The sequence below is a fragment of the Heterocephalus glaber genome, unplaced genomic scaffold (genome assembly GCF_053883595.1).
Source record: "Heterocephalus glaber isolate CG9 unplaced genomic scaffold, H.glaber_assembly_v1.0 deba00001442, whole genome shotgun sequence".
Classification (NCBI taxonomy): domain Eukaryota; kingdom Metazoa; phylum Chordata; class Mammalia; order Rodentia; family Bathyergidae; genus Heterocephalus; species Heterocephalus glaber.
Window position 1 is genome coordinate 28,628,943 of NW_028258296.1, and position 25,663 is coordinate 28,654,605.

Here is a 25,663-nt window from a genome sequence, read left to right on the forward strand (position 1 = left end):
TTTTATAGTTTAATCCATAGTCCAACATGCCATAGATTAGAAATGTCATAGATTAGAAAATAATGTGGTTAATTGTCAACCTGTTGTAGTTCTTAAATGTTACTGGATAGAGGTCTTGCCACATTATAAAGAAGAATGAAGTTAGTTAGACATTATTTAAAAAGTTACATGATAGAGCAAAAAGCTCATATACAGAATAAAAATTTAGAATTATTTTTATTAGAACCTTTTCAAAAGATCATATTAATTTGATTTAAAATTTATCAGAAGAATTGTTTGATTTTTTTTTTTCCCCCAAAAAGAAAAATTTTTCCTACTAATTTTACTATGGAGTAAATGTTCCATTCTTCCATACTACTGAAGGAGAACAGAAGCATAGCTTATTATTAGCATAACCTAATTATTTTGGGTGTGAGTGTATGTGTGTGTGTGTGTGTGTGTGAGATATTCCTTCATATATTTATTTTAAACATTACATTATGAAGAACTAACCACCAAATTATTGGAAGCTTGTATAGGAAGCTATATAAAATAGCTTCTGGAAAATAACCAGTCTTTCTTAGTTACAATTCAGCTTTTAATAAATTGACAGGTTGTTAAATGCTTCAGAGGCTTCTTTATGTTCATAGGAAATAGAATGAGTAAAGCTTTTATATTATAATATTGAAATGGAATATTTGAAACGCAAATGATTTAGGTATCTGCTATAAATAAGTTTGATAACAAGGGATCTGATTTAGGGATAAGTAGAACCTGGCAGATTTACTTAATAATTGTCAGTTTATTATAAAATTATCCCAGAAAAAGGCCTACAACATTGCAGTGCATTTCATTTCATTAAATATTTTTTGAGCTTTTCAGAAATATTTTCAAAAATATAAATTAGAAGCTTATCTTTGGCACGTATATAATTTAAAACTTGTACCCCAATTAGAATAAACCTAACAATTTATGTTGACAATTAACTACTGAATTTAAATGAACTTTATGTAGGAAATTTTGCCATTCATTTATTTAGGTCAGATTTGGTTAATTAACATTTTTGTTTCTGGTGACCAGTAGAAAAAACAGCCACTTTAGGATGCCCTACTTGGGTCAGCAAGCTTGTTGAATGTCCAGTGTGCAGACCACTGGGGAAAGATTCTAAGGATTCTGTTATTAATTAAATGTTACAGTTGATTATAATTCATCCTAAAAGTGAGTTTTTTCTTTTTTAAAAGTAACTGCAGCATTCTTACAGATGATGCAATAAAGCTGTGCAGTGTGTATTACAGGTATAAGTGGCCCAAATAACGAGAATGCATTTTATTATGGGAGTCCATTTCAGCAACTCTGAAAAAGCTGAACTAATTATTAATATTCTCCAAATAACTATTTTGAAAAAAAATGAAGAATAATAGCTACCAGTTTTTGGAGTATATAAAAGTAAATACACTTTTATATTAATTGGGTTCAGTAGTTGTTAATAATGGTTCTGTTATGATCTCTAGTAATGTAGCTAAAGTAACAGTGACTAAAATAGCATTTAAGAAGAAAAAGATATCATTTAAATAAAATCTTACATTTTATTTATTTATTTATTTATTTTTACATTTTAAACACTAGTACTTTTTCTTAGTTACTTGACTATCAAGGTATTAAAAATTTTTCAGATACCAAGAGTCTTTCCTACAGGATTATATCCTTTCTTTGGGTTTTGTCTTTTTGCCAAGTACACTTGAGGTATGTTATTTGATTTATATAGGAAAATTAAAAATATAAAATTATAAACATTTTTAAATGTTTTTAAATTACAAGTATAATTTTACTGAGTGGAAAATTAATTTTTTGATGATCAGATATGTTTTAATTTCCAAGAATGGTTTAGTGAGTGTAACCAAAGACTATATGTAGTATTGAAGCATATTTCATTAATCAGTAGCCATTATAAGGTAAGTTGCTTTCTTAAATCAATTGTGTAAACTCTTCATATTTTTAGTTTGAACATTTGTAGCATTTTAAATATCATGGTAATAGGTTTGATTTGGGAAGGTAGTGATATGTGGTATATAAAATAACATGTAGATGAAAAATGTTTTGTGTTTCCATTTTGTTGTTGTTGCTGTAAGAAAATTCATATGTATTCATTTTAACTCTGCCAAGATTTGAAAATAATGTTATACTACTAATTACCAATTACCTGTATTGGTGATATTTTTACCTATTCTGTTTCATGCTTTTAAAATGTGACTGAAATGTGAGCTCTTTAACGTAATTGTGTTCATTAATACATCTATGTAAATTTTCCTTTTTTAAAAGGGTTTTTTGAAGCAAATTTGAAATTAAAATTGGTATATATTCATACTTTAAAACAAGTAAATTTAAAAAATAAAATTTTCTAGTAATGATTTAGATTCTCTTTTCAGGGCCCAGCACTAGAAGATTTCAGTCATCTGCCACCAGAACAGAGACGTAAAAAACTTCAGCAGCGCATTGATGAACTTAACAGGGAACTACAAAAAGAATCAGACCAAAAGTAGTGTTTCTTTAATTTCTCTCTATCATTATTATTTTTAAAGTATCTACTTTGAATGCTATGTCTAAATGTGGTATATAGAACATTTCAGAATCATATATCCTGGACTGAGAATATAGCTTAGTGGTAGAGTATTTGCTTAAGATGTCTGAGGGCCTGGATTCAGTTCCCAGCACCAGTCACACTCCTTGATTGAAATATCTTTTTTTTTTCCCCCTTAAATTGAGACAGTGCCTTACTATGTAGTCCAGGCTGTTTTGAATTCACTATTGTACAGCCCAGACTGGCTTTGAATTTATGGTTCTCCTGCCTCAGCCTCCTAACTGCTGGGATTACAGGAATGTGGCATCATGCCTGGCTCTCAACTATCTTTTGAGAAAAAAGATACATTCCTAAACTGGAGAATGCCATGTCCATAAGTAAAAATGAAATGGTAGAGTATTTTTTCTGCATTTCACATTTTTATTAGTTGCTATAGTCATACTTAGGTCTTTCATAGACTTGTAAAGTGATTTGATTCCTTATTAAGAGTAGTTTCATCAGCACTAACCACCTCTTATACTTTGATAGATTTTAATTTTGTTTTGGTGTATAAATTGAGCTCAGTAGCAAGTTGAGCCTATAATTATTTGCTGCAGAACTTGTTAGCAAACATTGCTTGATCATTGCTTTATATTTGTTCATTTTGTGACTTTTTTGTTTTTATAAGAAAGTGTCTTTTTTTTTTGGTACAGGAGATCAAACTCAGGTCCTTGTGCTTGCAGGGCAGGCGGTGGAACCACTGAGCTAAATCCCCAGCCCCTTTTTTGTTTTTATAAGTTTTAGTTTTATAACTTAGTTCAATTTTTTAAAAATGTACAGTTATTTATGATGAATTGATGAATAAAGGGTTGCTAAAATGAATTGGCGACTTAGTATATATCTTTACTGAAGATGAAATTGCGGGGGTGGGGCTGGAAATACATAGCTCGGTGGAGTATTAGTAAGCCTAGTAAGTGCTTAACCTCTACCGTGAGAGATTGAAGTTTTGGTGTTAGGAATTGTGTATGAGGTATTATGGGGTACTTAATCATAAATCAAATATTACAGTTGATTCCCGTATTTCACAGTAGTTAATGGTCCAAAGTCACCAGGAGCACTAAATTACTGAATACTGAAACATTGTTCCTAGAGGGAATATAAGGCTGGGCCCCAGGTAGCCACTGGTCTGGCACTTTCATCAACTGATAGATACATGTATGTAACTTGGTTATATGTATGTTTCTGATTGAAAATACCTTGTATAACAGTGTTGATTCATTAATTTTGAGCTCTGCCAGTAGCATTGTAATTCATGCCTAAACAAAGTTTATGTAGCTCTTGTAAACACCTAGATCACTAACAAAAAACCGCAAAAATGGGGGGGAAAAAGCAGCACCAAAAAAATACATTGCAAAATGGACACTCAGAATGACAGCCAAAACAAGAAAACAAAATGTTCCCTTGCTTGGCTTTAGCTGGGAACTTACATGTGCATTCAGTGACTCAAGTTTTTCTGTCTTGTGCACATCCTTGAGTGAATGGTAAGGTGTTTTGAATATCAGTTTTGGAGTTATAAATATTAGTGAGTAGGCAGTTTACAAATATGGAGTCTGTCAACAATTAAGAATAATTATGTTAGTATAAATAATATTTCGTATAAATTAGTATTTCTTAGTAGATCAACATAAAAAGTCTTTGGAAAATTATAACATTTAGTTTAATGTTTGGTGCTTATAGTCTGTGCCAGGGATTATGAAGATCAAAAATGAAGACAGTCTAGTTCCTGAGGTTCACATTCTAGTTGGGGAGGATAAGTATCAGGATTTAATTTTTGCTGGATTGTGATAACTGCTAATAGATATAAATAAACTTCTAGGGGAACCTAGAGGAAAGTATTATGAAATTTTACTGAGATAATTGGGAAAGACCTTACTGGGGAGACAGTGGGGGAAGGTGAAGGCTGTGGTCTAGGAAATGTTTTGGTTTTTTTTTTTTTTGGTACCAGGGATCAAACTTGGGTCCTTGCGCTTGCGCGGCAGGCGGTGAAACCACTGAGCTAAATCCCCGGCCCCTAGGAAGTGTTTATTGAGCGATTTTTGTGTACAAGGTACTGAACTGTGTGTTTTATATGTCAGCTGAATTCTTTAAATAGTCTATAAAGGTTATTGTTCCTGTTAGGTGAAGAGACCAAGTGTCAACTAAATACATATTTTGTCTAAGATTAGATAGCTGAAAAATGTCAGAGTTAACATTCTAGAGACTAGTCAGCTTGTCTCCAGAGCATTGGAATTGGACCTTGATAGGAGAATGGGATTTTGTCAGTTAGATAAGAAAATGAGGAAGAAGGAAAGAGCATTCAGGAAAGTGGGAAAGACAATAAAGACATGGGAATGTGAGTACTTGACAAGCCTGGAATTTAATCTAGGTAACTTAGTTAGAAATGTGGAGTGTAATAACAGGTTGAGTGTGGAAAAGATACAGGGTGAAGTAAGAAATATCTTGAGCATTTTGTTTGGAATTCTGTAGATATTGGGGAATCATCAAAAGTTTTGTTGAAGGGTAGATATTAGCAACTTTGTATCCTAGAGAAAGGTGATTGAAAGTTATGTGAAGAGTAGTAGATCATAGAGAAAAGAGATTGATAGCAGGGAGACTAGTTAGGGGACTTGATATCAGTCCAGGCAAGAATTGCCAGGGACCTAAATTAAACCATAGCCACGAGAAAAGAATGAAGGAATAGATAGATGTAAAAGTCATTTCAAAGCCAAAATAGATTGGACTTTAAACTTGATTGGATATTGTAGAGGAAAATGGAGGAGGTTTAAATAAGAAAAAGCTTGTAACTCAATAGCTACAAATAAATTGGGCAAAAATATGGTTTTGCCTGTGTTGATTTTTGAAATACGTGAAAAATCTATGTTGGAAGTGTCCAGTTGGGTTTTTGGAAGCACAAATTTGGGATTTAGAGAAAAAAGACTAGATATAGACATTTGAAAATCATCTGAAGATAGATGATATTAAAATAATAAATCATCCTGAGAAGAGTGTAGGATGAGATGAGAAGAAACCTCTGTCATTTTATGTAACAGACATTTAAAAATTAAAGAAAGAAGGAACCAATGAGAGATTGAAAGAAAGCAGAGGTGAGGAGGAGGGGGAAATTATATTCTCCAGGTCAAAAGCAAAAGACTTTTAAAGCGTGTTCATCTATGGTGTTGAATGTTAGTCAAAGAGCACTGATTGGCCTTAACCTCTTGTAATATAGAGAAGAAGAGCTGGGTTAAGAGGAGTTGACAAATGATTGAATTTAAAGAGAGGGCAAGTTAAAGATGGCAGTCTATTTCTAGCATAGATGAGTGGGAGGATGGTGATGCTGTGTGAACCAAGATAAGAACACTGGTAAAATAGTGTAGCTGGGTGGGGATATAATGAGTTTGATTAGGGATATGATGAATACAAGAATATTGAGGAGTATTTTACCAGTCATTTATTAAACCTGTATACTGTGTGTGTGTGTGTGTGTGTGAGAGAGAGAGATCCTTGTTTAGAAAACAAGAAATGAAATCTGTTCTTTTGATATTACCAGTGTTTAAAATATAGTTTCCATAAATTATATACATTTTCAGCAATATGAAAATTGTTTTTAATCAGGTAGTATGTGACTAAACTTAAAGAGATGTGACCTTAGTTAAGGTGAAGTTATAGTTGAGGCCTCTAAATAAAATGAAATTCTTACCTAAAGCACATGAATACATAATTCTGTGATTTTATTTACTTTTTTAGAGATGCACTCAACAAAATGAAAGATGTGTATGAAAAAAATCCACAAATGGGGGATCCAGGGAGTTTGCAGCCTAAATTAGCAGAGACAATGAATAATATTGACCGCTTGCGAATGGAAATCCACAAGAATGAGGTAGATTTGTTTTTCATCAGTTGTCTGAGACATTTTTATAAGTTTCATTATGATAGATTGGTTTTTGCTAGAAGTAGGTTCCGATATTTAATTTTAGGATTTATTATCTAAAAGTAAAATATCATTATGGTATATATATATTTATATATTTGTAGATTAATATACCATAATCTATGTATAGTGTATATAGATTAATTCTTTGGTGGGCATTTTTAAAAACATTGTTATAAACCTAAACATTTTGTGCTATGTTTTAAAAATCAGCTGCAACATTGATTATTGACCAAATTGGAATGAAAGTTTCTCATCTCCAAGACTCACAATAGTTATAAAAACTGAAAGCACATTTTAAATGTAAGCTATCTTGTGAGCTTCTGAACAGACTTTTTGAGATCAATTGTCTGCTTATTTATTCCTAAGGCTTGGCTTTCCGAAGTTGAAGGCAAAACAGGTGGGAGAGGAGACAGAAGACATAGCAGTGACATAAATCATCTTGTAACACAGGGACGAGAAAGGTCATTAAAAATTTTTTTTAAATTTGTATTTCTTTTTTTCCAAACCTTTTTCATCCCTTTGTCCTAAACTTCATACAGTTCTGTTTTTTCATACAGTTCTTTTTCTTCCTCTCTTTTTTCCATGGTTTCCTAATTTAACAAGTTTGGCATTTCATACCTTCAGTCTTTTGAACCTAAGTAATTTTCTCTTCCTTTAAATGATAAAAAATGAAGTATGATATTTCATCTTGCTGTTCAATTCTAGTTTATCATGCATCTAAAACTGATCTGATTTAAAAACCTAAAAAGTTCTTGGAGCTACAATCTCAAGGCCTAAGAACCTCAACATAGGAAGATTTTGTTTAGGTAGAGTTGTGTAACTTATGCCAAAGAAAAATTTTACTGCCAACTGCTCAGTTTTGTGAAGGAAAAAAGGAGTATATATTGTTAGTTTGGATCAGTTTCCAACTTGGAATTTTGCCAAGTTTCCATGTTTGTGTATTACTTGTGACATTTCTTCCTTGGTGTAATGTGTACCTGACCTGCTCCCTCACAATAAAAGTCCACAAATCAGGATTTACTTTAGAGAAGAATTTGAGAGGTCTAATATCAAATCCTGGTTTACTACTTAATTACTGAGTAATTTGAACAAGTTCACTTTTAATATTCCCTAAGTCTTTTTCCTGAAATATAAAATGGAGATTTAAATTCCTGGAGGGTCGTTAGCAATAAAAAAAATAATATGCATCAAGCATCTAGAAATAAAATACCTAGTAATAGTATGTGCTTCACAAATGTTAGTTCTTCCCTCCCCTTTCCATGTTTTCTGTCACTTCTTGAGAATTTATCTCTTTAGTTTATCAAGAGAAATCCACAGGTAACTGTTTTTTGTTATTAGATATAATTCCAGACTAAAAGGATGTAGTCTTTCTGGCATGCATTATTTAAGAATGAGGCTTCCAGGGCCGGGGATTTAGCTCGGTGGTTTCGCTGCCTGCTGCACAAGCACAAGGACCCGAGTTCGATCCCTGAAACCAAAAAAAAAAAAAAAAAAAAAAAAAAGGAATGAGGCTTCCAGGCTTATGGAAAAGTGCTGCTAAATTTAACCCTGTTCATTTTTCCATTATTAAAATTTTACTCAGTATTTGATGTTTTAGGAAAATTTTACTTTTTTTCCTCTTTGATTTGAAATATTTTAAAGGAAAATAAAATGTCCTTTGTATTACCTGATGTTTAGGATTTCTCTAAGTTACTAACTTCCCCATTACCATGATTAATTGGGAATTGACTTCTTGTTTTAATTAGAAGTCATTTGGTTTTAAGCAATGTAGTGAATAACTACTAAACTAAAAATGGACTTCAGTGGTGAAGGAGAGCCCAGATGATATCTGTAGGACGCAATTTCTCACCACTTCTGTCTAGCTCTCCCTTTTACCACTTCTGTCTAGCTTTCCCTTTTTTTCATTTTAAGTCTCTGATGATCTTTCAAAGTGAAAAGGGAGTGAGCTTCTCTTACAAGTAGTGCCAGGGAGAGGTCCTTGTGCATAGCTTATTTCTGGTTGGGTTACAGGCCTACTAGTGAACCCTTCACTCCCACCATGTGAGTGCAGTGCTCATAGTCCCTCTGAATTCACAATAGGAACAGCTTCACTGTGAACTGAACACTGAGCTGGGTCAGTCACCTAAGGAACTTTAGGCTATTTTTGCCAGAAGAGGGGGTGATGAAAGACAAATGTTTACTAGGTTTTTCCATTTTGTCTCTAGACCCACTGACAGTGAGATGTATTCACTGAATGTTGCTGTGTCCCTAGAACATTGCTGACGTTCCTAAAATTACCAAAAACTTGGGCCAGGGATTTCGCTCAGTGGTTCTACCGCCTGCCTTGCAAGCTAAGGACCCGAGTTCGATCCCTGGTACCAAAAAAAAAAAAATTATCAGAAACTCACAAAGAAGCATTTTGTATCAGTAACAATTTATGTAGTCAACGTCTAAGAAAACAGGCTTAATATAAAACCATGCCATCTAATTTTCCGAATTGATTGAGGAGATCAACTTACAGATAATACATGAAGAGCTCTCATGTTTGTGATATTTGATCAAACTTAATTATGTTTTCTTTTAGTCCTGAGGGAAGTTACACTGATGATGCCAACCAGGAAGTTCGTGGACCACCCCAACAACATAGTCATCACAGTGAGTTTGATGATGAATTTGAGGATGATGATCCTTTGCCTGCTATTGGACATTGCAAAGCTATCTACCCTTTTGATGGTATGATGTTCTTAATGTATTATATGTTCCTTAATTAGCTAAATAGTACATTGTCAGAAAATTATAATCCTCATCTATACTTTTAACTGTATTATAAAAAGAGAACCCCCCCCCCCCACACTTGAAATTAGAAAATTATCTACATTATCAACATTTTGTTACAGGTTATTGTCTACTAACTTTGGTTGATACAGATCTTCCCCCTTGAACTTAGTAATGCTTGCATATATTCAGCATGGTTGAAGGAGCTTGAGCATATGCCCCAACCCAGAAGTAGGTGGCTGGTAGATGTCACTTCATGCTCCTATTTGTGGCTTATTAACATTAAAGACAAATGTAAGGCATAGCTGAAAGCTGTCATATCCTGACTCTGCTGGCTGCTTTTTCAGATGACAGTGGGAAAGAAAGTGGTAGCCTCTGACTGTGCTATCCTTTCCCCTGTGATAGTTGGAGAACAAACTCTGTGGGGAAATAAGGAATTGTTGCCCTCTTCCGCGTATTTTTAGTTACCCTTCCTTCTCTTGACCCTGAAAAATTGTTTTCCTCAACTAACATAAATGCAGCATAACACTTTCATAATTAAGTTCTTTTAAAGTGATATGTGATGTAAGGTCTGTCTCCAACGATTTTGTTAATTTTAAAATTCAGTGAAAGAGGGTTGTAGCTCAGTGGCAGAGCACTTGCCTAGCATCTGTGAGGCCCTGGGTTTGATCCCCATCAGTGCAAAAAACTCAAAGTCTTTAGTTACTCCTCATCTGAGATATTTACAAAGATCTTGCCATGATGTAATCTAGAAAGTAAAATAGACTTTAGCATGTGTTAAATGAAGATTAGGTTATAAAAACTGTTACTTTTAAGCAGGTTGGCAGTGGTTGGGGGTGGGAAGAAAGGATGTCCTGAAAGGGAGTCCTGGTGCTGATAAGGTCTTGAAGGAAATTTGTGTTTTGTGGCCATTCTACTTCTGCCATCATCAGAATTAAACTTGTATTTTCCTTTGCCTCTTTCCCACCTTTTCACTGTCTTTTTACTATTTTCTTGATCTATACCTTATAAATTTTTTAGATAACAATACTTCTCAAATTGGGAAAAGAATTGAAAGTGAAATAGAAGTTTAGAATAGCCTGTATCAAACATATAATATCATTGTGGCACAATCACTTCATCTGTTATGTGGAGTGATATTAATTCAGCCTCACAGGCTTCCGGTAGCTTAAACAAGAATGTATATGAGAGTGCTGGATAAAGTACAAAGCATCACAGAGATATTATTGCTAAAGAGAGTCAGTGGCTTCTTGGCAGGTACATTGGAATCTAGTAGAGTCTCATGTTATTTTATGTTATATTTCTAACTTATTAAAAATAATCATTATGCTTAAATTATGCTTATGCTATAAAACTCTCATCTAGGACATAATGAAGGTACTCTGGCAATGAAAGAAGGTGAAGTTCTATACATTATTGAAGAGGACAAAGGTGATGGATGGACAAGAGCCCGGAGACAGAATGGTGAAGAAGGCTACGTTCCCACATCATACATAGATGTAACTCTAGAGAAAAACAGTAAAGGTGCAGTAACTTATATCTAAACTAACCAGGCAGTTTTGTGCCCTAGGAACAGTCACATAAAATGAAATACATTCAACAGGTCAGAAAAAAATAAGAAAACTGAAAGGGCATCACAAGTTATTGTTCACTGTGTGAGCTGAGTACAGGCTGGGTCTTAGAGGTGCGAATATTGCCACAAGTAACTGTTTCTGTGACACCTTATCATTTGAGCAATGTTGCTATGAAGCTTAATTGATGCCTTTTGCTTTATGTCCTGCTTAAGTCTGTGTGAAGGATTTGTGTTTTTCTGCCCTATAAAAGAACTTGATTTATTGGGCAGGAATCCATAAGTAGAATGTTCCCTCACCCGCTTTATGTCAGGAAACAGTGACTGTATGAATTCAAATAAGTAAAACTGCTCTGAAATGTTATAGAAAGCTGACTCCCAAAAGAGTGGTTTGTTCTAGGAGTTTGAATTCTTACCTTCAGTTTCTAGGAAGAAAAAGTTGGATAATTGGGTAAGATAATAATGTAATGATTTTCATTTTCCTCCTTAGTCTTTGTTTTCCTAAAGGAAGAAAATAAGCACCGGAGTGTGTAATCTATTTAAGTAGTAGGCTAATCAAGAGATCTACAAAATCACCTGATCCAGCTCTTATGAGAATAGTTTCCTTTTGAGACTTGAAAAAATTTTCAGGCTTACTGGTAATTTTCAGTAATGTACAAACTTCCTTCCAAATGAATCTCATGTTCATATTTTTTATCTTGAAAGTATCTTTTGGAACTATCATTTTAGTGATCATTTAACAATTACACATAAGAAAATAGATTCTGTATCAATGAAGATAGAGAAAAATCTTGAATGGAGGGAAAGCATTGGCCAAATTTACTTTTAGAAGAGAAACAATTGTTTTGACTGAGTTGAAGGAAGATATCTATACAACCATTTTGTGCCTGATTTTAGCTGGATCACCAGTTATTAGAACAGATTATATTTCCCATTAATTTCAACAAGCATTCATTGGAAACACTGTACAATCAGTGATTGTGCAGCACTGGTTGTGTGATCACTGAGTTATGTGGGGGAGTAAAAAGGAGATTTTAGAGACATTGGGGCAGATACTTTAAACTGAATACCCCTTTTGGTCCTACCAAAGGTCTTCAGTAATTGTTCTTTTCTTTTTCCTCCTGGACTACAGGTTCCTGAAGAGGGTTTCTGAGGAAATGGGCAAGATGTTGAAGGAGGTTACATGCAGCTGCTTTTGGGGGGAGGGTATTAGAGTTGTCAGGCTCAAAGAGAGAGTGAGAGAAGCAAGTTGCATGAGTGCATGCAGACATGATTATTTTTTACTAACTTCATTAGCATTTCCATACATTATTTTAAAAAATCATTGTAATAGCAATCCTTAAATTCCTAGTTCACAATTATTCACATGGAAGAAAGAAAATAGCCAACAATGGCTGACCCTTTTTCCTTTATTTTACTGATGTCCAAATCAGAAAGAATGCAGAGCTGTCATAAAATTTGTCTTATACTTGGCCGTCCCAACAGGACCATCTCTATCCAGCTGTTTCAGTTCGTGTTTAGACCAACCCATTGTCTGTTAGAATCTTTGCCGTTTGTCAGTGTCTGCCTGCGCCACCTCCATGCTTGCTTAACATCCTGTTGCATGTCTACAGTGACCAGACTTCGATTTTTTCAGGCATGTCTTTATAATCCCTTGTTCTTGTCAAAGCCTTTGTTTTGTTTTACATTTGTAGTGGAAATCACTTTGTCAAACATCTCTAGCACTAATATTTCCATCTTAGTATTTTGTGTATGTTGCTATAACTTCCCCACTGCAAACATTCCAGTTTTGGCATTATGAAGACGTAGTCTGTGAACCTGAAATTTTTAAGATAAGAAAAAGAAAACATCTCTGCTCTAGCCTACTGCCCACTTGAAAGAACTCTTTGAAACATGATACATCTTCAGCATTTCAGTCTTGGAAGAATCTATAGTTAGCACTGAAGTCCTGGCATAATAAATACAGAAGATACCACCTCAAGACGAAGAACTGTTGTCAGAAGTCAGCTGCTTCCATTCAAATGCTGCCTTAAACTAGAGTGCCTAAATCTGTTGATTACCAACACTACCACTACAGTATCCCACAAAGGGCTTTATGTGTCAGCTCAGTGCGACCTCCTTTAACTCTGCAGCACTGCTGCAGCTGCCGATGTAGCCTTGGTAGGTGGCTTTTAGAGCTCTACCATGTACAGCGGTGCATCTTGAAATTTATGCATCAAACTAAAGACATGTTCCTGTCCATTTTACTTTACTCTGTGTTTTATGAGAGGTTTTATGGACCTCCCCTCTTGTCTTTTAATTTAGAGTTACGATGAACTCATTTGATTATTAGGATGATAGTCTCTTTTCAAGTGATGCTTTTGTTTGAACCAGATAAAATTTAGTGAAACTTTGTAATGATCTATGTGCACTTTTACTTGTAAAGTGGAAATTTCTGTATGTTTATACTTGTAAATATAATTGTCATTAGTGCTCTTATTGCTCATGTTGTCCTTGCCTTGCATTTGTGATTTTGTTCATGACTTGTATCTGAACTAATTTCTTAGTGGTGTTGTAATAGGGGGATGGGCTTGGGTGGGGGGCTATTTGTACCACTAAAAGTTCTTTAATTTGATTCTTTACTGTTTTGAGAGGAGAAAGAACGTGAAATGTTCTGTGTATTATTGGACTTTAAGCAATATTTTAGAAGCTGTGTGGCTGCTTTAATTTTTCCCAGTGTTATTTGAATCATACAAGTTATACTAAAGCTAAATGACAATTGTGTGAAAGTTAATGCCTTCATAAGATCAAGTACAGCACTGTTACACAGCTGACCTATCGTGTATTACCTTTGAGGCTAGTAAACTATTAAGTTTAGATATTGAATCTCATTACAGGGTTATTTATATAATATTACATTATTCAGTACTGACATACTACATGAAGTAGTTTTAAAGTCTAGTGCTATTTTTATTTTAAAGGTTAGCAGTGAGAAGGAAATGTGATCTGGTTATGTTTGTCTTCTGTACAAAGCCTGAAGTGCTTATGTTTTTTGGCTCGCAGCCACAGAGGGCAAAGTTTAAGGCTTTCTCTTAAGGACTAACTGTTCTTTTCAAGCTACTGTTTGTTTTTCTAAAAGCAGGATTTGCTTCCGTAGGAGACAAGTTCCTTCATGTGGAATAGTGAAACCTGTATATAGGTTATTACAATATGAAAGACATTTGTACTTGCACATTCTTAAATCATTCTTAAATTTTGAACATGTGAATTGTCCAAAAGAAATCTTTTAATTTTTCAGTAATTTTTACTCTTTGTGCACATGTTGATTTCTTAATGGTAAAGGCTTTGTTAAAGATAGTGTTCTCTGTTGAGAATATTTTCATGGAATAAAACAATCTTTTCATGGTCAGTTAAGGTGTATATCTCTTATTGCTATGTGAACCAAACAGTTGAGATGATTTTATTCTATTTCAGGTAATACAAAGTAGATGGTAAGTTCTTGAGGTGGGGCAACCTCTTTGGAAAGCAGTTATAGAAATTTTATTCTAGTTTTAGCATCTCTCAAGCTTTCATAAAGGAAAGAATTAATATTTCTGTAGAATGAATTGAAATTGCATGTAATAATTTGCATTTATCTTTGTTCAACAATAACCATGTTGCACAGACTGTCTTTTTACACTGTTTTATCCTCTATATCCATAAGAACTGTCCCTGTACCACGTAGCCCAATCTAGCTCCCAATGTTTCCTGTGCTTCTCCTTGATTCCTGTTCAGTTAGGGAAGCACCCCTGCTTCCTGATATCTCAGAGCATGGAAAGGAAACATTTGCCATAATTAGTGACACATTATCAGTAAGTGTTAGGAAGTCTAATTTCAGATTTCACCTTTTTAAAAAGGCACATCCGAAACTAACACTGCAAATTTTCAGAAACCCAAAATGGGAATAAAACTAATGGTAGATCCTGAAAAATGAAAAGTTGCAATTGTTGAGATGAAAATTTAGTGATCAGTGCCAAACTTAGAACTTAAGGACACAGGAAACAATGAAAGTAGGACAAGTGTCAAATATTACAGTTTCAGATGAACAGAAGTTTGGAGGGTTTAGACAAGGAAAAGAGCTTTTAACCCATTTAGGCCAAAGGTTGCAATTTGTTGAATTTTTGCATGAAATTCATATATGTTACGTAGAAAAATTCAAGGAACAAGAATTTGAAGAGAAAAATTCTGTTATATGCCATTCCAAAAATGGAACACTACACATAAAAGGATTAACTACACTAAGATCAGGGAAGTGAAATCCTACTTGCTAGGGAAAGATAAAGACCGTGTAACAAAATTAACAAAAGGCAAAGGAATTCAGGCTTGTTGAAAAGGATTATCACTGTCAGAATTAGGAAAACTACAGAACATATAAAAGATGCAAGATTGGGGAATGGGTGAAAATAAAATTTGAGAAATTCTGGGAGATTTGATGACAACCATGAAAAGTACTAGATAATGGTTAGCATTTGGAGGAAATGTGAATGGGCAGCTGACCTGTGTTCTAGGAATAAGTTCTATCAAATTACCCTCATTCCTTTCTTCAGATATAAATGGAAAATCTAAGACACACTTACTGTCTTCATTTCAGTACAGTTACAATTTGACAGAATTTCTCACTCATTTTCATAAGATGGTAACAGCTTTGTGTAGAGAATGGTGGGGCCTTGTGATGAGCTGATTTGTTAAACTCAGACTGTCAACCATGAGGTGAGTTTCTTGTGGAAAATATATATGTATGTTATGAACCATAATAAATCTCTCATCCAGTTTAACATGGAAAATTATCTTCTCTTCCAAGAGTAACCATTGAGTTTTGAGTTTCTTTTGTTTTTCTTTATAGTTTTACTGCATAGATATTTTTTTCCTAAACTTGACACTATCCTTGTTGTTGAGCTCCGTAAGGATGATGTTTGTAAAGATGTTATAAGTGATACTTAGCCAATGTGCACTGAGGTACAGTGAACGTTAAATGTGGAAATGCTTCTATACTGATTGGTAAAAATAGCAACTCAGAAAAGTAACACTAGTTAATCATACAAGCTTTGCTATGTGGGCTATGTGGTACAGGGTTTATCTCAGAAACCACACATGATTCTCCATGATATCAAGGCATTTCTCATGTGAGCACTGAAGACAAAGCTAAAGGGTTTACTGTAGGATTACTATTACTTATTTTATGTGTTGGAGGACCTTCTGTGGTTTCATGAGCCCTTTGGTATGAGAAGGACCTGGACAACTAAGCTGAAAGATCCTTACATTGTTTATCTCCCAAAGAAATGCTTCATCCTGCTCAAAGGGAGCCAAGACCATGTCTATACCTTGGAGGCGGTCAGGGAGACAGGAAAGGAGCATGGGAATAGGTATAAGTGATGGAAATATAGGCCCTTGTAACAGAGCAGTAATGCCCCTTGGATGGTTTTCAGAAGTTTTGAGGGGCAGCTTATTCTCTGTGGTGGAAAGTGGTATGAGAAGAGGGACTGTTCTCTACCTAGTGCCAGCACCTCGATGGTACTATGCTGTCTGGTGAAGGGAAGAGGTGGGACAGGTATCAGCTGCATGCCCCCTCTCTTCAGGTGCAGACAGAACATTAGTAAACTAATGACTGTGAATTCAGAGGGATACATAGGTCATTAGAAAAGTTGGCAGTTTCATGTGTGGAGTTGTAGCAGCATGAGTTACCTGGTGACAGCCATAGCATATTAACCATTTGTTTAAACAGATTTGAAAATTAATAGTAATTGATGAAAGATTTGGGCTACTTTGGTCTCAAAGTTTTATTATATAGTTTATTTTTTTAAAAAATTATTTTGCTTATTTTCATATTGGATTATATATTGTTGTATTCTGTACATACACTAATAGCTCACTTGTCAAATACCTTGAATATTCCATTGTTCCTTGAATTGATTTTTACTCATTGCTGTTTGTAAGATTACCTGTGTTTATCAAAAATCAGTAGCCTTCTTGTACACAAATAACAGACCCACTGAGAGAGAAATTAAGGAAACAATTCGTTTCACAATAGTATCCAAAAAAATGAAATATCTAGGTATCAATCTAACAAAGGAGACAGAAGACCTCTACACTGAAAAAAGAGATCGAAGAGGATATAAGAAAATGGAAAGTCATCCCTTGCTCCTGGGTAGGAAAAATCAACATAGTGAAAATGGCCATACTTCCAAAACTACTCTACAGATTCAATGCAATCCCAATTGAAATCCCTACAGTATATTTCATAGAACTAGAGAAAACAATCCAAAAATTCATTTGGAACCAGAAGAGACCTAGAATAGCAAAAGCAATTCTAAGCAACAGAGACATGGCAAGGGTATCAATCCCCAACTTGAAACTATACTACAAAGCTGCAGTGATAAAAACAGCATGGTACTGACAAACAGACCCAAGGACCAGTAGAATAGATTAGAAGATACAGAAACAACTCCAGACATACTCAGCTACCTCATCTTTGACAAAGGAGCCAACCATCCTCACTGGAGGAAAGATAGCCTCTTTAATAAATGGTGTTGGAAAAACTGGATTTCAACCTGCCAGAGATTAAACTAGACCCCTATCTTTCACCAAGCACTAAACTAAAATTGAAGTGAATTAAAGATCTAAATATTAAAACAAACCCTAAACTTGCTGGAAGATAGGTAGAACTCTCAAAGACGTTGGCATAGGAAAAGATTTTATGAACAAATCCTCAGTAGCATGGGAACTAGCATAAAGAATCAACAACTGGGATCTCATCTTATTAAAAAACTTCTGCACAACAAGAGAAATCAACAGAGCTAAGAGACAACCCACAATGTAGGAAAAACTTCACCAGCTGTTCCTCAGACAAAGGTCTACTATCTAGAATATATAAAGAACTCAAAATATCAGACCCCCGCAGATATAAAGATCCAATTCAAAAATGGACATCTGAAATGAACAGACATTTCTCAGACAAAGAAGTAAAAGCAGCAAATAAATATATGAAAAAATGTTCATCACTGGTCATTCGAGAGATGCAGATGAAAACAACACTGAGATTCCACCTCACCCCTGAAAGAATGGCTGCTATCAAGAAATCAACCAGTAACAAATGTTAGCGGGGCTGTGGGGAGAAAGGAACCCTTCTCCATTGTTGGTGGGAGTGCAGACTGGTGCAACCACTGTGGAAATCAATATGGAGATACCTCAAAAAACTAGAATTAGAGGTCCCATTTGACCCAGCTATTCCTTGGCTGGTTATCTTTCCAAAAGAATTAAAAGAATCATACCACAGCGATATATGCGCACCCATGTTTATAGCAGCACAGTTTGTAATAGCTAAAACTTGGAAACAGCCCAAATGCCATCAATTGAAGACTGGATAAAGATGTGGGTTTTTTTTTTTTATAAAATGGAGTACTACTCAGCCATAAAGAATGAGAAGCTAGAGACATTTATAGCTAAATGAATGCACATTGAGGCCATACTCTTAAGTGAAATAAATAGGACACATGTGTAAATACCAAATAGTTTCTCTGGTGTGAAAAACTAAAAGTGTAAATAAGGTTCAAATGGTATAATAATATGAAGTAGGAAGTAAAGGTCTAAAGGAGTAGGGGAGGTCGGAATGGTAGGGGAAAGGAAAGAAGGGAAAAGAAAAAATATGAGTAAAGGGTAAAATGGAAACAGTCTATAAATAGGGAAGGATGGAGGGGGTGAAGGGAAGGCAGGGAAATGGGGAAAAAAATAACTAAGATACACCATGTAAAGGTACAAGAGCCCAACGAGGAATGTAACTTTTATACCTAAAATATACCAATAAAGTTAATGAAAATAAAGATAATCTGTGTTTATGCATGACTCATTTTACTGTATAGTATTCCAGTATATGAATATGCACAACTACATCTTCCCATTGGTGGACATTTGGGCTATTTCTTGAATTTGCTAAAAATGCTGCTTATGCATATCCATATAAATGTTTACTGATATATGGTTTCTCTAAAGTATGTATCTAGAAGTGGAATCACTAACCTAGAGGTTATTTTTTCAATTTTAAAGACAGTGGTACTTTTAACCCCCAAGTTACTGCAGTATTTTTAGACTCCAAGTTTATTTAAGGGTTTCTCATATTTTATATGCTGACCAACATTTAGGAGTCAGACTTTTCAAATTTTGTCAGTTCAAAGGATGCAAAAGCAATTATAGTTGTGTTTTTCTGATTGTTGCTGAGCATGCTTACTGTGTTTCCCATTCTGTTAGAAGCCTATTTTTATCTTTGTCCATTTTTTCTTTGTTGGTTGTCTTTCCATATTATTTATGGGAATTCTCAATTAAGGATGCTAAGTGTTTTAGTTATTTCTTACTGGGTAACATAGCTAGCTCAGAGTTTCTCCTGAGGTTTTAGTCTTCTCAAGGCTTGATGGGCTGTAGAATCCACTTTCAAGATCACTCTGATGGTTGAGTGATCCAAGAGAATGAAAAGTTGTGACAAAAGCTGCTGCGGTCTTTATAACCTTATCTCAGATGAGACATTACTTCTGCCCTGCTTGTGGTCACACTGACCTACTCTTGTACAATCCGGGAAAGGACAAGAGGGTGAACACCATGAGGCAGGGAACACTGGGGGCCAATTTTGGAAGCCGCCTACCACTCATTGTTTTGTGTTGGTGATAAGTTTTTTCAGTTTCTCTGTTTTTGATGAATACAATTTCTTCATTTTAATGCATATTGGCCAGTCTTTCATAAGTAGCACTTTTTCTAAGAACTACTTAAGTTGATTCAATGTAAAAAAAATTTATATTCTAAAAGTGCTATGGTGTGCCTTTCGCATATAGGTTCTTAATTTGTCTAGATTTTATTGTGGTGTTATGAAGTAAGGAATCATTTTTTCCTCCCTTTCATTTGTTTAATCAGTTGTAGTTGTTCAAGACTTCTTTATTTTAAAAAATCATATGTTTTCCCTCTGATCAGCAGTTCTGTCATGCATTAAATTTCTAACAGTTTAAATTTAGCTGTAGCTTAATAGCAAACTTTTATATCTGGCAGGACAGATATGTATCTTGTAGGCACCACCAACTTGGGACCACTGTAAATCAGTTTCTTGGTTTTGAGTTTTGTTAGTTTTACTCCAGATAGGTATGAGGACAGGATGTGGCTGTGATCCTCACCGGAAAAATACTGTAATTATTTTCTTGGAGTTGTATGTGAAGACACTCATATTTCTTGATGTGATAGTTAATTTTAGGTGTCAACTTGACTGGATTAATATATACCTTCACAACTGGTAAAGCATTATTTCTGAGTAAGTGTGGTTCCAGAGGAGAAAGGCAGGTGAATTGGTGGACTAGATGGCGAAAATCCAACCTCAATATAAGTGGGCACAATCCTGTTGGGTGGGAGCCCAGTCAGAACACAAGAGCAGAAGAAAGGCAAATTGTTTCTCTCTTCTGGAGCTGGGAAATTTCTACTAGTTTCAGATTTCAGAACTTCAGACACCAGTGGCCCCCAGAGTTCTCTAGCCTTGGACTCACACTGAGAGTTACACCGTTGGTGACTTCCAGGAAAATAGCAGAGCGGTAAGCAGCAACAAATCAGCCTCTTCAAGATTCTGAATCCAGACACTGGAAAATAACAATTTGAGGAAGAAAAGGAGGAGGGAGGTGTATTCCTGGAATCCAGGAAGGATCTGACTAGAAATTGGAACATAGAGAAATTAAAGAGATAGAAATTAAGAAATATGCAGAAAAAGGAAGGGACAATCTGCACTTTTCTCCCTGACTCTTGGCTCATAAGAAACGAAGATTTCTCTAGATTTCTACAGAGACACAGTGAAAGCAGGTGACTCCAGAGGCCTTCAGGGAGAAGTGGAACAAAACAGTGAATGCTGTGTGCTACAACAGCTGGTGAATGACTCCAGTCCAAGCATCTGCCACATCCCATAGAGAGACTGCTTAGTTGGATGCTGTTCTGTGGAAGGAACAACTGATCCTGGAACTCAGAACCGGCAAGGGTTGGCTTCATCTCAGGGCTCCCAGTGTTAAACTTGCACAGTGACTGCGTGAAGGACAACCATGGGAGATGTCCATAGTCAGGGAGCTATGGTCAGGCCGGCAAGAAATACTGAGAATGTTGCAAGCTAAATGACTGAGGCCCACCCCTACTACCAGAGGCCAGGTTCAACTTGAATTTCCATGGGTTTGAAAGTCCCAGAACTGGCACCCCACCCTAATTCTACTGCCAGCTTGCTGGTGATTACCCACCATGGATCTGGGCTCTGACTGGTTCCTTTGTCTACCAGAGCAGAGTCATGCCTCGAATTGGACACTGCCATAAAACTTTAGACCCCAGAGGATAACCACATGCTTGAAATTTTTTTCTCTTTGCCTGATTTTTAAAGGTTTTTCCGTTTGGCTTTTTTTGGGATCGTTTTTGTTTTGTTTTGTGTGTATGAACATTGTATTTAGTCTTTTTGTCTTGCTCTTGTTTTTTTCTTCTTTCCTTCCCTCCCATCTTCCTCACTAGTTTCCTGAGGCTTGGGTAATCTTTTGTCCTTCAGCCTTGCTTTTCATTTTATTTCTCTTATTTTTTTCCTCTTCTCCTTTTAAAATTTTATCCCCTTAATTCTCTCATTTTTACTCTTTGTATAATTTTTCTTTTTTCTTTTACAGTGGTATCTTGGTTCATGAATTTAATTAGTTTCATGATTCTGGGGAAAATGGCCACATTTGTGTTCATGCAAAAAAGATAGCTGTGGTTGTGTTCATCAGCTGATGCAGTATTCACAGACAAAAACAATTTTGCCAAATGCTTCTGTTTGTGAACCAAATTGTTCTCAAACAGAAGTGTTCACAAACCAAAATACAACTTATCTTCTATTTCTTGCCAGTTTTTTGTCCTACCTGTACCCAATTCTGTGGACATCCTTCTACTCCCCAATAAGATCCTTTATACTGCTTCTTTCTCCTCATATCATACGGTTTAAGGTTTCAAAGTTTTCCTTTTCCATTTCCCCATTCCCAAGCCCTAACTCTTTTAATAGTGTAACCGTAAAGCTTTGTAAATCTTTTGATGGTTAACTGTAAAATTACTGTTGACTTTTCTACTATTAGCAGATATAGCTATTGCATTTAATACATTTTAGCTGTTGATACTTGGTTTGCCTTAATGTTGCCATTGTAATTGGTTTCTTCTCTAGGAATAAGGGTGGTATATAACTGCTTCTTATGTTATGTTGATACCTAATTTTTCTTGGGCTATATTACTGTAGCTGTTTCACTTGATATTAACAGGGTCGCATAATTGTTATTTCTGGGTAAGGGAACACTCAGATTGCCTTTGTGACATTAACATTACAAGGATACATCCCCAGAGAACTTGGTTGCTGGCCTAACTACACTGTGTTCTCCTTTCCCAAAATAATCAAGGTGGTCAAATCTTGGAACTGTGGCAAAGGATTATAGTTAACCTATGCCCAAGGTACATCATTGAAAAGCAACTGAAGAGATCTCTGTACTAACAATAAAGTCATTAGACTATAAACATCCACAAACCTCAACACAAAACAAAACCAATAGAAACATGGGAAGAAAAGGCAACAATGCCTCCTAAACCCCAACTCCTCTGAAGCCAATCAAGGGGGCAGCATAGTATAAACCACACACCTGAATTACTTGAAAGCATAGCACAGGAGGTTAGAAAACAGCTCAAAGAGATACTCAGTGGGATTATAAAAGATATAACTAACATAATGGAACTAATAACCAAAAAGATAAGAGCACTCAGAAGACAATAATGGTAAGTTAGGTAAGTTAAACAAAATGATACAAAACATGAATGATCAGCTTAATAATGAATGATCAGCTTAATAATGAATTAGAGTCCATGAAAAGGTTCCAATCTGAAATCAGGAGATTAAAAATCACATTGAAAGTATGGGCAGCAGGATGGACCAATGTGAGGATAAAATTTCAGAACTAGAAGGACAGTGATGCCTTCAAAGACCAACTACTCAAAGACACCTTAAAAACAGCAAGGGAAAACGAAGAATTGATCCAGCAATTGCTAGATGATGCAAAGAAGACTAAGAATAATTGGAACAACTGAAAAGTGAGAAGACAACACAAATGGCATAAAAAAACTCATTCACAGAAATAATGGCAGAAAATTTCCCAAATAAAGGGAAAGAAACATACAGATAAGTGAGGTATATAGAACCTCAAATGGCCATGACTAAAAGAGGACCTCTCCATGCCACATTATACTCAGAATTCTAGAAGTCCATCACAGGTACAAAATCTTAAAAGCTTTTAAAGAAAAGCAACAATTCATATACAAAGGTAAACCCATTAGAATCAGAGCAGACTTCTCTCTACACAAACCTTAAAGGCCAGGAGGGCTTGGAGTGAAGTTTTTTAAGCCCTAAAAGGTAACTATTTCCAACCCTAACTTATGTATCCTGCAAAACTTTCCTTTAAAATTAATGGAGAAATAAGGTATTTCTATGACAAAGAGCACCTCAAGAAATTCATGACCACCATACCAAGTTTACAAGAAATTCTCAAGAATATCCTAGAAAGAGACAGGCCAACAATGATAATAAGTCAAAATGAATACACCTGGCAGGATGTGCAGCTAGGCAAAAGGAAGGAAAACAAAATCAGCAACAGGAAAATAATGCAATGACAGGAATAAGTACCTCTTGGTAACTCTCAATGTGAATGGTTTCAGTTCCCCAGTCAAAAGACAGATTGGCAGAATGGATCAAGAAAACCCAATGAAAACATAGCATACAAGAAACATTTAATTCAAAAACACAGATTAAAAATCAAAGGATGAGAAACAATATTCCATGTAATGGAAACCCAGAAAAAAGCAGGAGTTGCTATACTAATTTCAGACAAAGTGGATTTCAAGCTAAGATTGATCAGAAGAGGCAAAGAAGGTAACTACATATTAAGGGAACAATTCAACAGGAAGAGTTAACAATTATACCCACCAAATACCAGTGCACCCAACTTTATATAGCAAAGAAAAATCATACACACCAATAGATTTGTCATGAGGAACCACAATACTCCACTGTCACAATGGACAGATCAACTGGACAAAAAAATCAACAAAGAAATAACAGAGTTGAACCAAACCTTTAAATAAATGGATTTAATAGATATCTACAGAGTGTTCCATCCAACAACAGAATACACATTCTCAGCAGCACATGGGACTTTCTCCAAACAGCCAGTATGGCATGCTTAAGTACAAACAAAAGAATCAATTATCCCATTCATATTATCAGATCATAGTGCAATGAAATTAGAAATCAATGGCAAAACCTACATAAACCATCCAAACACATGGAAATTAATACTCTCATTGGGTCACAGATGAAATTAAATTAGTTTCTATGCCTGCCTTGCAAGCACAAGGTCCAAAGTTTGATCCCCGGTACCAAAAAAAAATTAGTTTCTATAATCAAACAGTAATCCCTACGGGATGGAATGAAAGCTGTCCTTAGAGGGAAGTTCATAGCAGTGAATTCTCACATCAGAAATACAGATCAAGCTCAAATAACCTAATGATGCACCTCAAGGTCCTAGAAGAACAGGAACAATCCAAACCCAAAGGCAATACAAAGAAGGAAATTATAAAGATCAGGATAAAAATTAATAAAATTGAGACTGTTAAAAAACATTACAAAGAATCAATGACTTGAAGAGTTGGTTCTTGGAAAGATTAAACAAAAGAGCCCTTAACTAATCTTGAGAAAAGGAAAGAAAAGACCCAAATCCATGCAGTTAGAAATGAAAAAGGTGAAATCACAGTGGATTCTGCTAAAATCCAAGATTATCAGTAACTACTTTGAGAACCTGTACTTGAAAAATTCAGAGGAAATGGATAAATTCCTGAAGATATATGAGCTACCAACTTAAATTTTTCATATTTTCAATAATTTCAGTTTACCATCAGGCTATAGTGGCTAGGGAAGAAAGTGCCTTCAGAGGCTGGGAGGTAGAATTATACCAGATGAGTGAGTTAATAACAGAGACTGGATACAGCTGTTTCACAAAAGATATATTTTCATTCATGACTATTTACATTTTCATATTTAAAGAATATCATACAACTGATACCTTCTGAAATGTTTCATGGTTTTAAACTATTTACACATATCTGACATGGAATTAAAACTAAAATGGTTAAATACCATGATAATAGAAAGTGACCAGCCAGTGTAGCTAGGCTTCACTTAAATTTGCCAATCAACATTCATGATAGTTACCTTAATAATAAATTATCACTCATGCAAAAATCAGTAGTAATTTTAAACAATTTATAAATAAGTGTGTTCTGTTCACTTTACACATTTAATATCCTGTGAATATTAAAAGCTTGTACACTGTCAGATCTGCACATTAGATTATCAAATGATAAGCTTTCCCAAAGGAAAAACTGGAGAAGCTTGAAATAACATCAGCAGGTTCTCTGGAGTTTTCATAGCTCTGCCTGCTTTACAGAAGGAGGTTCCAATTTACGTGAAAGGACGGTTAAAATCTGGTTGAATTTCTGGTATCTCTCTGTCTGATTGACTTTTGCACCTTTGCTGCCCCATAGCAATCGCATTTGAAATTCAGTCTTGAAGATTTCATTCATGTCTTCATCTGGTTGAAAACCTTATCAAAACAAAAGAAAACTTAACTTCAGTTGTGCCTAAAACATAGTGTTAAAAATGACTAAAAACATGTTTTTAATAATAGGATCAAAATGAACTTCTCTCAGAACTTTAGCCCCCACTCCCAAATGTAGGATCTGCTCATCTACCCTCAAGAACCTGAGC

At 35.2% G+C, this 25,663-nt stretch overlaps 2 protein-coding genes across 14 annotated transcripts in view; one reads left to right on the top strand and one right to left on the bottom strand.

Moving 5' to 3' along the window:
• Window positions 1-25,663, top strand: part of Fnbp1l (formin binding protein 1 like) — a 138,817-nt gene that overhangs the window by 112,557 nt on the left and 597 nt on the right. For 4 of the 9 annotated variants that reach the window (XM_004841242.3, XM_087213146.1, XM_087213149.1 and 1 more), the window contains 5 exons: window positions 2,406-2,515; window positions 6,320-6,452; window positions 6,873-6,967; window positions 9,070-9,218; window positions 10,626-10,784. In XM_004841242.3, the coding sequence (XP_004841299.2) occupies window positions 2,406-2,515; window positions 6,320-6,452; window positions 6,873-6,967; window positions 9,070-9,218; window positions 10,626-10,784 (646 nt within the window). Of the gene's footprint in view, window positions 1-2,405; window positions 2,516-6,319; window positions 6,453-6,872; window positions 6,968-9,069; window positions 9,219-10,625; window positions 15,624-25,663 lie in introns of those variants that run through there. The other 5 variants (XM_087213147.1, XM_087213151.1, XM_087213152.1 and 2 more) reach the window with 2 other exon arrangements.
• Bcar3 (BCAR3 adaptor protein, NSP family member) overlaps window positions 23,974-25,663 on the bottom strand; it is a 133,223-nt gene continuing 131,533 nt past the window's right edge. For all 5 annotated transcript variants that reach the window (XM_004841238.4, XM_004841239.4, XM_087213144.1 and 2 more), the window contains one exon: window positions 23,974-25,499. In XM_004841238.4, coding sequence (XP_004841295.2) covers window positions 25,321-25,499 — 179 coding nt within the window. In that variant the 3' untranslated portion in view covers window positions 23,974-25,320. The remainder of the gene's footprint in view (window positions 25,500-25,663) is intronic.